At 39.8% G+C, this 17691-nt stretch overlaps 1 protein-coding gene across 3 annotated transcripts in view; it reads left to right on the top strand.

Annotated features, from left to right (window-relative positions):
* Positions 1–15784, top strand: part of NIPAL2 (NIPA like domain containing 2) — a 71767-nt gene extending 55983 nt beyond the window's left edge. For 2 of the 3 annotated variants that reach the window (XM_032467982.1, XM_032467984.1), the window contains exons 7-11: positions 5784–5919; positions 7874–7962; positions 12353–12416; positions 13518–13612; positions 14912–15512. In XM_032467982.1, the coding sequence (XP_032323873.1) occupies positions 5784–5919; positions 7874–7962; positions 12353–12416; positions 13518–13612; positions 14912–15024 (497 nt within the window). In that variant the 3' untranslated portion in view covers positions 15025–15512. Of the gene's footprint in view, positions 1–5783; positions 5920–7873; positions 7963–12352; positions 12417–13517; positions 13613–14911 lie in introns of all 3 variants that reach the window. The other variant, XM_032467983.1, reaches the window with a different exon arrangement.
* The last annotated feature ends 1907 nt before the right edge of the window (positions 15785–17691 follow it).

Consider the following 17691-nt stretch of genomic DNA (forward strand, 5'->3'; position numbering starts at 1 on the left):
CTCTATAAGGGTTTTTGAAATAGCACCCTTTCCGACTGACCCTTGGTTGTGAAATATTTTGACTTCAATACGTAAATTTTATCTAAAACACCGTAACTCCAACTGAAAGTTAAAGAAGGTCACGGTATTACCATCTAAATTAAAATCAAGGCAGAAGCATTAAATGCAACAGAGGATCCTGGAAGGCGCCCCTCTTGGCATTTAGTTGCTAAATAGGGCAGGACTGGGGCTTGGAAGGAGCAGGCAGCTGGGGAAGGGGGCCCTCAGTAGACTGGGCTGCAGCTATTTCAGAAACTACGTTAACGGAAATATAAGAGGAACAGGAGACTTCTCTAAGCTCTTGGAAATAAGCAGACAGAAAAATAGGTAAAATTTGAGAAACTGCTTAATTTTGATCCGGCAGCTCTATGTTGAACGCCAAATCCAGAAAACAGAATATACCTTCTTTCAAGTGCCTGTGTAACATTTACAAAAGCTGATCTTATAATTGGCCACAAAGAAATTTTTGATAAATTCCAGGAAGTTGAAATAGTACAGACCACATTCTCAGATCACAGTGAAATAAAAACAGAAAATAATAACAAAAATAGAAACCAGTGAAACCATAGCACCTGCAAATGTCAGATGCTTAACTGCAGCTGGGCCGAAGTAGAAACCAAGATTTCATTACAGCATTATATTTCTTAAATTATTATGAAAACACTTAATATTAAATGTATAGTTTATGACTACTGCTATATTCAGAAGGAAATTCATTGCTTTAAATTTAAGTAAGTCAGTTAAACACTCAAGAAGTTCGGGGGGAAAAAAGACACTGAAATAAAGCTGAGGCAGGCAGAAAGGAACAATTAGTAAAGGCAAAAATTAATGAACTAGAAAACAGAAAAGCAATGGGTTGATTTATCAACCCAAGCATCAGTTCTTAAAAGACAATAAAATAGATCCGCATGAGACAAAATATATCGAGTACTGAAAATTAGAAATAATACACAGATAATGAAAATAAATGTTAAAACTTGAATGAAGCACTTATTTTTTTAAGGAAAATAACTATGGAGAAAATAGAGGAGTTGTTAAAAGGCTACATCCTAAAAAGAACCAGGCCTAGAGTTTCATAGGTGATGCCTTAAATTCTGTGAGGACCAGATTTATTCCGGTGTTGTTCAGAGTACCTGAGGACATAAGAAGAAAGCTTTTGCTCTTTTTTTTTTTTTTTTACATAATCTGTATAAACACTCCTCTCAAATAGCACAAGAATACTATGAACTAATTTCACTAACAAATATTGAAGTAAAAATCCCAAATAAAAATTAGCAAATGGAATGCAAGACACATCATACTTCATGACCAAGTGGTCTTGATGAAACCAGTTCTTTTTCACATTTGTAATCACTTCTACTTAATGTGTTCTATTTATATATTTATAAATTGTTTTGAGCGCATCTTCCTTGACAGATTAGTTCCATGAGAACAAAGACCATGTCTGTTCTAGTTACACTATGTATACTTTACTAGAACTGAGCATAGTGAGATAAAGATTTAAATTCATTACCAACGAACTAATTGTGGAAATGAAAGGCTGACCCTTTAGGAAATCCATTAATATAATTCATCACGTTAATGACTCAAAAAGGAAATGTGTCATTATCTCATAGATGCTGAAAAAGCATATTAAAGGTTTAATGTGCACTCCTAATAAGGAATTTGAAATACAAGAGGCATAGAGATACCTGTGTATTAAAAACATTTTTTTAAACTTTTATTGAGAAATGACAAGCGTAATTGTATATATTTAAAGGCTACAACGTGATGATTTGATACACATATTGTTATCATTGTAGAATGATTACAAGCTAAAGATAATTAACATATCCATTACCTGATAACTAATAGTTAACCCGTGTGTGTGTGTGTGTGTGTGTGTGTGTGTGTGTGTGTGTGTGTGTGGTGAGATCGCTTAAGCTCTATTCTCAGGAATTTAAGTCTATTTTTTTTAACTCTACCATTTTATTAGCTATATCCACCATGCTGTACATTAGATTCTCAGAACTTACTCTTCCTATAACTGAAAATTTGTACCCTTTGACCTACATCACCCTCTATTTCCCCTGCCCCCAGCCTTTGGCAACCACCATTCTATTCTCTGTTTCCATGAAATCGGAAAATCATTTTTCTCTTAAACCAAAAGCTGAAGCACATCTGATGGTGAAATACCAGAAGTGTTCTCATTACAGTAAGTGAGGAAAAAAAAGATCTTTATACTCACCGATGCTGCTTGGATCATTAATGACTTTTACAAGAAAAAATGGTTATGAAAATCATGTACCAGCTTTGAAAAATATTTCTAGTGTCATGTTAAATGGAAAAGGAACACACCACATTGTACCTACCTTCCTTGTGACTGAAAGCACACGTGATGTGGAAACAAAATGAATGAGAGGTACTGGTAGTAGAGAGGAGGCTGCTTTTTTTGTTTGTTTGTTTGTTTTATTGGTGTTACTGTTTGTGTGATATATAGAAAATGGAACTAAAAAAATGGAAAGTGAGGGCAACCAGGAAGAAAGAGATCGGGCTGCTAGTGAGTGGCTCTTCTTGCCTGTGGCCACAACCTCCTTTTATTTATTTATTTACTTTTTTTTTTTTTTTTTTTGGTAGGGGGAGGTAATTAGGTTTACTCATTTATTCTTTGAGGAAGTACTGGGAATTGAACCCAGGACCTCATGCATGCTAAGTATGAGCTATACCCTCCCCCACAACCTCCCTTCTTAAAGGCATCTGAACACTCACAGCAGAATCCTTTCAGTTGATTAGGAAGCTAGGAAAGCTAGGGTTCCTTCTCTGTGCTTACTTAGCACACTCGGATTGCCACAGCCAGATTAATAAATAAAATATTTATGGCTCTAATAAGGAGACATTGAGGGCCACTTGGGAAACTTCGGAAGGAGCAATTGGTGAAGAACTAGGAATATACTGCGAGGGCTGAATTTTCAACACGGGTCAGCATAAGGTTAGGCAAAAACAGTACAGTATATTTGTCTACTGCCAAGAATTAAGAAAACAGAGAAAGATACCAAGAAAATATAAAATATTTCAGTATAAAATATAAAGATCCATGTAATTGAGCACTGTAACATGGTATGTTGGGAGTGTGTCTGGTCCTTTGCAGAAGACAGTTTGCCAGTAGATTTCAGAAGAATGGTGGCTGTCAACACAGTAGTTGCCCTTTAGGTGATTTTTCTACAGAAATTGGCAGGATGATATACAAAGATTTATATTTAAGGATATTCATCACAGCTTCATTTTTGCTTTGGGGAGGGGGTAATTAGGTTTCTTTACATAATTTTAAATTAATTATTTTATTTTTTAGTGGCGGTCCTGGGGACTGAAACCAGGACCTCGTGCATGCTGAGCACTCACTCTACTGCTGAGCTAGACCCTCCCCCTCACAGCTTCATTTTTAATACCAAAAAATGGATGCAATCTAAATACATAAATTCACAGCAAGACATATTTTACAGCTGATAAAAATCATGCTTTAGAAGAATGCTTAACTGGCATAGAAAATACTTAATGGCAATGGAAAACAGGTTCCTAAGTAGTATATACTGTATGATTCACATGTTATGATATATTCATGCTTTGATAGAAAAATAACTAAGAAGAAATATTCTGAAGTGTTAAAAATGATTTGGGGATGAGTGTTGAGGTTACACGTGATTTTCTCTTTCCAGACTTTTCTGCATTTTCCAAATTTTCTTAAATGTACATGTATACTTTTATAGTTTAAAAAAAAGAGTTTAAAAGTTATTCATCATCCCAGTGCCTAGAGATAAGCACTGATAGTATCTTAATGTAGTTTCGTCAAGCCTTTTTTTTTTTTGGGTGCACTTGTAAGTACTTTCTATTTATATATATAAATAGAATATATATATATATTAGAATGATACTGCATTACAATTTGGTATTTCCACCCATGCCCTCATCAACCACCTTCCCCCACCCTCAGAAAAAAACTTAGATGTACTTGACCAACGCCAGCCTAGAAATAACTTGCAGAGTTACCATAAATAGTGATTAATCAGATGGAGACTGTGTATGCTTTGAAAATATAATGATTAACTATAGCAACTGATAGTTCATTTAGAATTCTAGTTTTGTTCTTGTTTTGTATTTAAGTATAACTTCACATCAGATGGTGGTTGAATTAGGTGACCTATGTGATCCTGAGTTTCTGAGGCCAAAGGAACAGTGTGTTCAACTCCCTCTCTGTGACCAACCCCTTTTGGGAATCTGGCTGCCCAGACCACAAGCCCGTCACCACGCTGTGCTCTAACTTCAAGCCAACTGTTGAGGAGGAGGTCAAGGTCCCTCAGGAGCTAACCTTATAGACTTAAACCATCAAGTGACATACACGTCTATAAATATTTAAAACTTCTAGATCAGCTAAAAATATGACTATTTTCTTAATCCGTAGAAAATATGTAAAAGGATCAGATCAAAAACCATTTAAGGTGAAGGGGGCCCAGCTGTAAGGGCCTCTCTGCTCACAGTGGGAGGTTGTTGTTGGAATTATTTATCACCTGGTCTCCTCTGTTAATGCTGACTTTTAACAGAAAGAAAATGCCTGATTGGGAAGTGTGCCCTGGTACCCTTAAAGGATATTTTCAGTTTTGGGAAAGGGAGATTAGAGAAGGCTTTTCTAGTTGGCCAGCACCTGCTATCTTAAACATAATCTTTATACATACATGTATATGTATATATACACACATACACACAAAATACCTTTTTAAAAGCTAAAACGAATAAAGCTCAGAAATACTATGCCCGGGTAGGTCAACAGCAACAAAGGTGTATTTCTTCCCATTGCCTTTGACTTACAGTTATTTGATTTCATGTAAAAATTGTTTTTTAACTTTCTGTAGGTTTCAGCTAAATTATAGAATCATATGCAACAGTAATCTCAAGGGACCTAAGACAAAAAGAAAACACTCTCTTCTTCCTACAGAAACAAGGTGTTTCCAGAAAACGCTTCATTGCTTTCATGTTGACATAACCTTATCAAGTCACTTTTTCCTCACTGCTGTTTGGAACCAATGAAAAATTTCTTCTCATAGGGAAAGGTTCCTCTTTAGCATAGAAAGAAAATGGACATTGCTTATGTAAATCTGAGATTTAAGGTTCACTCTGAGAAAAGAATACTCAGCTCTGTCCTGCTTCCTATTAATGTCTTTGTCAAAAAAAAAATTTTTTTTAATGAAGCTCCTAGGTGTTTACTAACAACAGGGCTCATATGTTTACTTAGTATAACCCTTAGTAAACTCAAGGGGTGAGTCGCTTTTCACTTTCCAGTCTTCTCATCTATTTGGCTTTCAACTTCTTCAGTAGAGTTTAATAGTTATTTTCCCATTAATGTCACACGGGCAATCTGCCTTTTCTTGTCTCCTCCCTTCATTGTTTTCTCCTTTCCCATCGACTAGTAATTGTAACCTCTGCCGCATCCTTTCAACAGTAAGGGATGGAAAATAAGCATCTTGCTCCCAAGATTATCAGAAGCACCCAGTCGCACAGCAGATCTTTAACTGATTTAAGCAAACGGAAAGCCCAGCGCCACCGGGCCGCCGCTGCTCGGCCAGTGTCACGTCTTACCCTCCACCTCTCCCGGCAGTCTTCGTTCTTAAAGCATCGTAGGGGTATCTGCTACTCTACCGTGTAAAGTTAAGACCTTTATTTGTAGTTCTGTCTCAAATATGTATTCTATTTGTGTGTTATGTTTTCTTTTTCAGCCTCATTGACTGTGATTTCAGTAAAAGCTGTCTCAGGCATGATCACTTTTTCTGTGACGGATAAAACGCAACTAACTTATCCCATCTTCTATATCATGTTTATCATCATGATCGCATCTTGTGTTTTCCAAGTCAAGTAAGTTAGCTCCTATGTACTCCCTACTCTTTCAACATTCCCGTGCTTCCCTGAGCATTCATCTTTCTTGGCTTCAGATGACAATTAAAATTAGATGCAACTGATTTCTAAAGGTGAGGGGTCTACAGCTTATCCTCAGCCCATATGCCTCGCTTTATCCTTCACATCCAATAATAAGTTTTTGCTAATCATTGCCTTCACATTTTGTGAGTTCTGAAGTGTGGCCATAATCCAGCCAAGCGCACTTTGATACTTTCCTGATGCTCTTCTGCTTGTAATTAATATCCATCGTACACAGGTTGTCATTAGCAATAAATCACAGGGGCAGGTCCACATCCAGGATTTCATTCTAAATATAGGAAATACATGAACCCTTCACCTTCATTTCTTAGCTCATGCTCATTAATTGCCCAGAGATGGACAAAACCAGACGTTTGGCCGGGAGGGAAATCCTTTCCCCAAAACTTTGCATCTTTCGCCAGAATTTTCTTTGTCCCCATGGGATTGCAAAATGATTGTTTTATGTTTCTCTTGGGGCCTAACAGTGGTGACATGGACCACTTTTAATTTCTCTTTTTCTCTCCCCTCCTCCCCCCATCTGCTCCAGTCACTTCCCGTCCATTTCACATTGTGGTTTTGCCTTTGCCTGTTAGGTTCTCCGGAGTCCACAGAAAGTTTTCCGTTTACCCCTAAATTCTGTGCCAAAAGCACCATCCCAGTGCCAGCCAGGAAATCAGAGCCCAAACTCTGGAAGAGAGTGGTTCCTTCCTTAGATGCTGGAAGTAAAGTCTAATTGTTATGGGTTGAATATGGACCCTGTTACAAGGAGTGTGTTACTGGAGAAACCCAATGTTCTGTCACTGTTTCATTTGTTGTAAACAAACTTTCATTTGTTCATAAGACCACTTGTGTTTCTAATACTTGAATCTTACTGTTTTGTTTCATCTCTCTCTCTCCTTCTGAATTAATCAGTACTGCTATAAGATCTTTTGGAATTTAGTGATTAGCATCATTATCTTTAAACTATGCTTCATGAATTTAAAAGCCAGATACAGTTGAAGGCAAACCACATTTCCATCACCCTTGTTTCAGTCCTTGAACCTGTCAGAATGATATGAAGACACCAGAACTATGGAATGGTGGTTCTCAGCCCCGTCTGCCCATTACACTTACATGACCTGAGGATGTTTGTACATATATGTATACATGCACATATATACTAGCACGCAAGTCCACATGCGTATGTTTGTATACACACAGCCACACGTGTGCGCACACACACACACACACAGGCGAACCTGGGCTCTACACACACATTTTTTTTCCCAATTACTCTGGAATAGGACCCAAGCCATAGTGCTTTTGTAAGTGCCCAGGTGATGTCAGCGCAATGCACTGCTTCAGGAGAGGTCTGGTCCCTGACAGGGCAGCACAGCGCCGCTGTGGGAACCTGAGCCAGGCTGGCGGCCGGAGTGGGAAGCTGAGCTCCCACATGTGCTCTGCAGCTGGAGTGCTGAGCATTGTTTTTGAAACATTAAACATTCCTCTACTTCTCCATCTTCTTTCTTGGCACGTGGCATGTCGGTGGATAGCTATACCATTCCCCAGATATGATATTTAACAGATTCTAGAGTCTATCCTCATGAATCAGCCCCAGTGTGATACTGGTCCAGCAGCTTGAATCGCTTCCAACTCAAACTTCTGTGGCCTCGGAATATGATTAATTGCTTTTCATTGTTACTGTTGTTGGTTTAAACAGACCGTAAAACCTGACATCTGATCTCATACATCAGATGCATATAAGCTATGACTGCTGATTGGAAATGCCCTTTTACTGCACTTCCTTTCCCTTTGTAGTTGTAGCTAAAGAACATGCATTTCTTGATGTTATTGTTAACTTACTGCTGAGCGTCTCTCTTAAAGACAGACCTTCAGTAAGTGCCTTCTGCTCTAGGCTCCTGAATCAAGCCACGAAACTCTACAACACCGCGGCGGTGGTGCCGGTGAACCATGTTTTCTTCACAACCAGTGCCATCATCGCAGGTGAGTTCTGGCCCTCTACACTTAGGTGAGTTCACCCACACAACAGGCATGAGTGAAGTTTCTCCTAGAGTAACAAGAAAAGTCCAGGCATCTTTAGGTGATAAGGAACTGTGTAGCCCACTCCATATCAGACACCACAGCGTGCCTGAATTTCCTCCATAACACTTCCTGGGACAGGTTATTCTACTTGATGTGAATGACCCTCAGTGCTCTCTGCCCCTGGAGACAGCTCAGTTGCATTTTGCATCACTCTAATGATTTGGAGAGCTCTAATTATTAGAAAGTATTTCCTTCTGTTAGAGCTGAAATGAGCCTCCCTGTGAATTCAAGATGCTTATCTTAGTTCTGCTTTCTGGAGTCTTCTGCTTGCCAGCCCTTCTGTAATCAAAGCAGCTGAAGGGTCCTCTTGTGTCCTGTGTCTGGGCCGAGCATCCCCAGTTCCATTAACTCTTCCCTCCCTGTCCCTCGCCACCTGGTTCAGCAAGTGGGTCCAAAACTGAAGCCAGTGTTCCAGGGAAGGCCAGACAGATAACAGAAACCGCTACCTTTGCTCTTCTGGTCTCTATTTTTCTACTACAGCAGTTCTTTCCTTTTTATGAATAATGTTTAAAATACGTCAGACACAATGTTGTTTAAAACATATAAATTTGAAACTTGTCCAAACCAAACTACAGTCGATTCAGGGACATCACTCCTATGTTTGGTACTGGTATGCCGCAGATCGCTGGCTTACTGGATGTATTTTACTACCCTGTGATATGGGGACTTCATTTCCCAATGCAAAGTTTATGCACTTTGGAGGTAATTAGGGATAGCTGTTGCCTAGTGGACACATCTATTTTATTTCATGGCAAACAATGTGACTGCCAGTGGGCAATTTTTAAAGTAATTAATGCATCTTCTGTTTCTCTTTAAAATTAAGTTTTACTTTTGGGAAAGATTATATCCCAAGACATCTAATTTTGGGGTTTTTTTTTTAGCATTTTATGGAAGTAACAAAAGATTGTACATCTGTGTGCTCTAGACTTAGTGGAAAAGAAAGAGCAAGGCAAAAACCAGTTATAGGTTTGACCTACAGAGTAAGAGTTAAGGTCACTGTGCTGAAGACGTGTAAATCATGTAGTTCCCCTGGAAAAAGGGTTTTGTAGGAGGCCCAACAGGGCTGATCTGAGTACTTAGCACATCAATTAAGTGATGAGCCAGGGAGGCTTGGGACTTTCTGGGAGTGGTAACAGCTCATCTGGTGGTACTGCTGTGTTCAACAGACGTGAAGCTTCCTGACTTACTTCTCTTTGCCCCCATCAAAAAGTATAGCTTAAAATTAAAATGAGATACCATATTTTGCCTGCTAAATTAGTAAAGCTTTTGTTTTGTTCTTTTGGTTGCAATAACCAGTGCTGACAAGGCCAAAGTGTTGTGGGCACTCTTGTGGAGCTGGGTACCGTGGCACTATACTTTTGAACTGAGTTTCACAGTTGTTATCAAGAGCCTTAAAAATGTTTCTACTCTTTGATCCTACAACTCGAAAACAAACAAATAGCCAAATTAAAAATGGGCAAAGGACTTAAGACATTTCTCCAAAGATGTACAAATGGCCAGCCAACAAGCACATGAAAAGATCTCGGCACCACTCATCATTAGGGAGCTGCAAATCAAAACCACAAGAAGATACCACTTCACACTCACCAGGATGACTGCGAGCAAAAGGGAAAAAAACAAGAAGATAACAGGTATATGAAGAAATTGGAACAGTTGCACACCATTAGTGGGAATGCAAAATGCTGTAGCCACTATGGGAAATACTATGGCAGTTCCTCAAAAAATTAAGCATAGAATTAACATGTGATTCAGCAATTCTGCTTCCAGGTATATGTCCAAAAGAACTGAATAAGGACTCAAACAGATTTTGTACACCTAGCTTCATAGCAGCATTATTCACAAGAGCCAAATGGCAGAAGCAACCTTAATCAATAGATGAATGGAGAAAGAAAATGTAGTGTACACATACAATGGAATATTATTTGGCCATCAAAAGCAAGGAAAGTTTGATACACACTAACATGATGAACCACAAGGACGTGCTAAGTGAAACAAGCCAGTTGCAAAAGGACAAACCCTGCATAACTCCACTTACATGAGGTATCCAGAGTGGTCACACTTACAGAAGTGGAAAGTAGAATGGTGAATGCCAGGGGCTGGGTGAGGAGATTTATTTAAAGAGTACAGTACAGTTTTACAAGATAAAAAGGTTCTGAAGATTGGTTGCACAATAATGTGAATACACCCGGCCCTCTATAACCATGGTCCTGCATCTGCAGATACAGCCAGCAGTGGACAGAAAATACCTCCCCCCTCAAAATTCCAGAAATTCCAAAAAGCAGAAATTTAATTTACCACATGATGGCAACTATTCACATAGCATTTACATTGTATTAGGTATTATAATCTACAGGTGATGTGAAGTATTCCGGGAGGATGTGCGTAGGTTATATTACACCATTTTATATGAGGAACCTGAGTATCTCAGATTGTGGTACCATGGAGGGTCCTGCACCCAGATCCCGCAGATACCGAGTGATGACTGTATACTTAACAAAGCTGAACTGTACACTTTAAAGTGTTTAGGGTGGTAAATTTTATGTGTATTTTACTACAATTCAAAAAAATGTTCTTACTCTGTATAACAGAAATTCCACTTCAAGTGAAAAATCCTAAAATACTGAGAAAAATATTTACAGAGAACCTTACTGATACTTTACTAAAGCAAAAAAAATTTTTGAAACAATTTAAAATGCCATTAGAGAAATGAATATTATAGGGCACTAGCCTAGAATAACGTGAAAACATTAAAATGACTACAAGGAAGTGTGTAGTAACATGGAAAAATGCTTCAGAAATGTTGATTCATTCAACAAATATTCATTAGAATGAGACATGGCTTGATCCAGTAAGAAGTTTATTCTCTAGATGGGATGGGCTTCAGACTGAGAAAGCTTCTGCCTAGTTCACCATGGTATCTGCAGCACCTAAGCAGCGCTGGCACTTAGGACTTGTCGACAGGGTAGCAAGGCTGACATCGCACTTACAAAAATTTGATTCCAGGTAAGAGATAAGTAAGTGTTATCTTTAAATTAAAACCGTATGAAGGAAACTAATTCAAAAAGGTACTGCCAGTGTTCACAGCAGCATTATTCACAACAGCCAAGCTATGGAAGCAACCTAAATGTCCATCAACAGATGACTGGATAAAGAAGTTGTGGTGTATATATACAATGGAATATTACTCAGCCATAAAAAGGAATAAAATAATGCCATTTGCAGCAACACTGATGGACCTGAGATTGTCATATTAAGTAAGCCAGAAAGGGAAAGAAAAATACCATATGATATCACTCATGTGGAGTCTACACAAATGAACTTATTTACAAAACAGAAATAGACTCATAGACATAGAAAGCAAACTTAACAGTTACCAGGGAGGAAAGGGTGTAGGAAGGGATAAATTGGGAGTTCAAGATTTGCAGATACAATCTACTTTATGTAAAATAGATAAACAACAAGGTGCTACTGTATAGCATAGGGAACTATATTTATTTAATACTTTGTAACAGCCTTTAATAAAAAGGAATATATACATATATATATAAAAAATCTGTGCAACTGAATCACTGTGCTGTACACCAGAAATCAACAACATTGTAAATTGACTAAACTTCAATAAAAAAACAAACTCTATGAAGGCTTTGGGACCATAGACCAAGAAGAAATCATTGAGACCAACAAGGAGAGAAGAAAAGCTCCTCAGAGTAAATGACACCTCCATGTTTTCCTCCACCCAAAGCAGAAGGCCAGAAGAAGGTGATGGAGAGGGCGCTGACGATGACGTCGGTCGCTACAGCATCCTCCAGTGCCTGAGTGAGCATGTGGCCAGACCCACAGGCCACAGGGCATTGCCAAGACTGACGGCATGAGCAGCAGCGAGCCTGAGGTGTAAGTGCAATGTGAGAAGCCCAGACGCTCAGGCCAGGCTTACTGACCCCTGGCTTAAAATGTGGGTGAGAAATGTCACTGGAGCTTTATTTTCTTGCATGTTCCAGCGGGACAGATCTTGGACTGGATAAGAAATTTCTATTGGCGAAAGTCTGTCAGTGGTGGTGCTTTTATAATAATGATACTGACGTTGTATAAAGTCTACAAATCTATGTTCTTTTGGAATCACTGAAAATGTAAGTATGGCATGCAAATATTTTTAAACTAAACTACTGGATATGCATTTTAAGGGTAACTATACTTAGAAAAAAAAATATATTAACATAATTTGAAAACCAGTGCATAGCTATTGTAAATACTCTTACCCTAAAATTAATTTTATCTTCTGTTCCTATTATAGGTATCATATTTTATCAGGAATTCCTTGGTGCAGCTTTTCTCACTGTATTTATATATCTTTTTGGGTGAGTAAATGTCTCAGAGGTAAAGTATGTGAAATCCTATTACTTTTATGTGGGATTTTTGGCATTATACCTGAGGCATGGAAAATTGGAAAATAATATAAGAAACATCAGTTTCCTGAGTTCCTAAAAGAAACATATTTTTCAACTTAACACCCTACCCAGGGCTCAATGTCCTTGACTTTGTGATTTAAGTATCTCTCTTAAGAGGGCTCTGAAACATTGGGGATTTTCAGTTCCAGCCAAAGTCAAGGTAAACCCACTCACTGGCCCTTGTAGCAACTCCACCTCTTCGTACTCCATCAGACCTACCCCACCCTTGCGAACCCCTAGGTTAGGGAACCACAGACACCTCTAGGATCACTGAGAATACAAGGCCAAGACTGGAGCAGATCACTGCCTGTGGACCTAATAACATAAGATTGGTCCCTCTCTTGTGTCTGGGTGCCTAGAGATTTGAGGGGCAGTTGCTGCTGGCATTCTTGTAAACAGAGAGCAGAGCTTGGACAGAATATCGCTAACGTATTGGCTTTTCCGTTGGCCCCAGCTGGCACTCCATTACTGCTTAGCTGCTGCTTCGTGTGGTATTCTGCATGACCATTGCTGTGCAAACTTGAGGCCAGACTATTTTCAACATAAAAACCCATCTATCTTGAAAATTCAATTTCATAAGATTTTTGGGTGAGGCTAAACTTCTTGGGGTCTGGAAACTATGACTGTTCTCATGGCCAAGGACAACGAAATTTCTTAGAAAATTAAAGCATAAATTATTTTTTGCTCGTGTTGCATGCCAGTAATGGGTCTGGGCATGCATGGATAGAAAATGAGACCTAGCATCTACCCAAAGGGTTTAGAGCCCAAATTAGCCTCCAGATGGTAAAAACCTGGGGCAGAGATTTATTGGAAGCTGCCCAGGTTGTGGTTCTGGGGACAAATATTATTGGCTGCAGTAATTAAGACAAGTTCTAGGCATCTTACCATGAGAAACAGGAAGGAAAAAAAAATGGTGAAATTTATGTCATCATGCAGAATATGGAGCTCAGTTATTTAATACCATGTGCTGTTTCAGTAATCTTGTGTTCTTTATTAACATTATTCTTACAGGTGTTTTCTGTCATTCCTTGGTGTATTTTTGGTCACAAGAAATCGAGAAAAGGAACATCTGCCACAGTCTTACATTGATTTTGGAAATGTTCCTGGTAAAGCTATACATTCCTTAATTTTATAACAGAAAATTTTATCCTTATAAATTAATTGTTGGTATGATGGGGGCTGTTAATATAAAACAAACCTTATTGTCAGAAATTGGACACTAATGATGAAACCAGAGGTGTAAATGTTAATAATCATTTGTCTGAATATCAGTTTTGCACAGAACACTGGGATGTAAAAGAACTGCCCCTGTTTTCTTGATTTGCATGATGTGGTAAATATCCTTCTTAGGTTTCCTTACACTGGAAGAGGGTAGGGGAAGGAGTGGGAATAGCTACCAGCAGCAGACCCCGGAGGGGACAGCTAAGGACAGAAGGCGAGGCTGCGGAGGGACAGCATTCCTTGGGAAGACAGCTGGCCTGTGCACTGGGGCCATGGGTGACGTCTGCAGTCACCCGCACGTAGAGCCTCCTCCCCTACCTCATTCATCCTGAGCATTTTCACACACATCATCTTCCCCGTTCTCCACTCTCTCCCAGAATGACCCGCTTCCGTCAGGTAGACAGCGGAAGCTGTGTCTTCACCTCCGCCCCTGCTCACCATGCCAGCAATCTCCGGCTTTGCTAGGGCTTTGGGGGGCCCCACAGGTTTCTAGACAAGGAGCAGTGATGTTCTCTCAGCGTCTGCCACTGCTCCATTAGGACCAAGCCTTTGAAGCAAAAACCATTAAAGCTTCATCCCAACAACTGAGAAAATATTGCCCTGTGAGTTCTGTGTTCTCCTCCCCACTTGAGCCGTCCTATCAGCCACAAGCACTCAGTGCAGGAACGGGCCTTCGCAGCAAGGGTGTGCGTTAGAGATGCCTTGTGTGGTCAGGCTTTCTTTGATAGGAAATTAAGTTGACTTATTTTTAACTCTATTTTTCATTTTATAAAGCACCACACGTAGGATCAGTAACATCTGTAGAAGCCACTATGAAAGACCTTCTCTGTTGTTACATGCACTAGAGTAAGCATGGAAAAGGAGACGGAGCGCTGGGGAGACAGGCCAGATGAGCGGGTGTTTCATGTTAATCTGCTGACTGCTCCGACCTGGTTTCCACGCCCAGCATGGCAAACCTGGGTGGGGAGACGGCTCAGCCACGTGGAAGCTTGATTACACACCAAGACACATGGAGTTCCACTGGCCTTTCTTCCCCAGCATTGATCTCTTCTACTTAGAGGGTGGCCACATAGTATAAAAAAGAGAGAGAGAGAATAAAAATATGGCCTAGATAGAGGAGAAATTATTAAGATTTATTCCACTGTAAGAGCACAGAAGATTTTTTGTGATTATTATCTCCACAGGGAAGCAAATGTTGGACAAAATACAACCAGATTCAAATGGCTTATCCTATGGAACTCTGCCTGATGGAAGTGACTCAGCAAAGAACCCAAGTGGAGAGAAGAAAGAGGTCTGAAGTGCCGAGGGGACGGCTGCTGGCCTGTTACTCAATACCACCTTTTAAAAAACGGCACATGTTAAGTCTGTGTCAGCAGCTATTTCATGCTGACATGTGCTAGCATTGTTGTCAGTCCTTCACCCCCTCCCCATACCTGTGCACGGTCAGGGCCTTCCTAAGCTTTGACAGTCTAATGTTTTCGTGGAATGTAATCTCAAGTGTTCCCCACACCTGGGACCTCTCCCTGGTGATCATCTAACGGGCTAGATCTTAATTGTAGAGCCTGGCTGCCCAAGCAGGAGTGTCACGCAAAAATGTGCGTTCACGATGCGGCTTCAGAACACATGGGCTGCTTTTCCCACACGGCTTGTGATGTCGGATGCTTCACTTTAAGGAGACACGTTAGCCCTACGACCTCACTCCTAAGCCAGAGGTTCAAGAGCATTCATCCTTCCTAAGACATCTTTTATGAACCTCCCCATAAAGCTTTCACCTTTCTGTTCCCAAATTACAATGGTGATTCGCCTTTTCTGAAAACTAGCCCCTATCATGAATGTCCTTTGAAAATTAAGAGTGTCTTTAAAATTAGAATTTATAACTGGCATTCTGCTGGGGTATACCAAAACCAGAGACTTGGCTAGTGGGCTTCTTTCAGCTTAAGAAAGGAAAAATTTAAGAACGGTAAAAAAAAAAAAGGTAAATTTTTTGTCATAAAAATACATAATGGTGACGTTTTCTTCAGCTATGTGATCCTATTATACTTGAAACTCAAGAGAAATTTCATGTCCTGTGCCTTTATTTTGTTTAGGTCATATAATTTATCAGGTGGGTTTTTATGTTTTAACTTTGAACTTAGAATTTCAACATGATTTTTGAGACTTTAGTGATAGTTTCACTAACACACTGTTTCTTCCCTAAGTCATTACATCAAGCTTTGTAACAAAATTCTTCTAAGTAAAAGTACAGTTACGCTTAGAGAGCTGGGCTTCAGCCAGTTAAATCTGCAGATGCAGAACGTGGCCAGGTGGTCCAGCCCGAGTCCAGGGAGGGAGCCCAGGTCCTCCCGTACCCTGAATAGCTCTGCGGCAGCAGTCACGTGTCTGCTAAGCTGCACTTGGAGGTAGAGTTCATCAACATATCTGCATTATGAATAATCCCCTAATAGTTAAAATAGAAGAAAAGAGCTAGCCTTCATTGTAACCAACATCAAATAATCAGCCCCATCCACAGTGACATTCCAGAGCCCTCAGGCCACCTCTGACTTGCCAGTCCAGCGGTACTCCAGCTAGTGGGCTTGCATTTGTTTGGTTGTTTAATCCAGGGCTATTCAAACTGTCATCTTAACTGCTTCAGGTCTTTTAGCTTTGTTCTCTGTCATGACCTACCCCCCTGACCAGACCCACCAAACCGGGGCACAAAGGTGAGACTTGAATCCATCACCAGTGTATGAATAGTAACCTAGACCCCAGGTCTGGCTTTTGAACTCCTGGTAACAATCCCTGCCGTTGTGGAAAAGTGTCTCATTAATTCAAATAAAACAGTCATAATTTACAGCATGTTTTACTGAATTGGTCCAACATATTGGCACTGGAAGGCTGAGCTAAGAAATATGTCTGGTGTCTTTAACTACAGATTCCTGGTGACTCTTTAACACTGGTTTCAAAGATTTGGAAAATAACTAGGCAGAAGGGTTTTACTTGAAGTAGGACTACATTTAAAGCTACAGCACGTGGTTTTGTGCACTGTAGAATTTTGCAGACATAAGCACAATGCCAGTACTTTAGTGGGCGCCAGCATTTGCATCTCTTAAAAGTTTTGAGAAATGACATTGATTTATGCACATTTATATAATCGAGCAGTGCTTTAGAAGTCCAGGTAACATCTAAAATACATTCAGACCTAACTTTACTTTCCATATTGCCTCTCCAAAGTAAGGTGAATAGGAGTTTTACTTGTACTGGCTTGTAAAGATTTTTAAATTACGCAGCACATGACAACAGCCAAAGCCAGCCCAGTACTTCTCTTGGCATTGTGAGATGGGGACCTTTAGCCAACACTTGGCTCATCTGACTGTCTAGACTAGGGGTCTGCAAACTTTTCCTGTAACGACACAGAGAGTGAGTATTTGGGGGGTTGTTGGCCATACAGTGTCTGTCACAACCACTCAGCTCTGCCATTGTAGCATGAAGGCAGCCAGAGACAACATGTAAACAAGTGAGCATGGCTGGTGCCGGTAAAGCTTTGTTTACCAAAGTGGGTGGCCAGTCCATGGGCCATATAGTTTTCCAACCTTTGGTCTTGACTCCGCTGCCCTTGCTGTGTAACTTCCTTTTTGTTCCTTGGGCATTCAAGAGTTTACAAAACAATAAACAAATGGGACCTAATTAAACTTACAAGCTTTTGCACAGCAAAGGAAACCATAAGCAAAACAAAACGACAACCTACAGGATGGGAGAAAATTTTTGGAAAAGATGAAACTGACAAAGGCTTGATCTCCAGAATATAAATAGCTCATACGACTTAATAAGAAAAAAACAAACAACCCAATCCAAAAATGGGCAGTAGACCTAAACAAGCAATTCTCCAGTGAAGACAAACGAATGACCAATAGGCACATGAAAAAATGCTCAATATCACTAATTATCAGAGAAATGCAAATCAAAACTATAATGAGGTGTCACCTCA

The sequence above is a fragment of the Camelus ferus genome, chromosome 25 (genome assembly GCF_009834535.1).
Source record: "Camelus ferus isolate YT-003-E chromosome 25, BCGSAC_Cfer_1.0, whole genome shotgun sequence".
NCBI lineage: Eukaryota > Metazoa > Chordata > Mammalia > Artiodactyla > Camelidae > Camelus > Camelus ferus.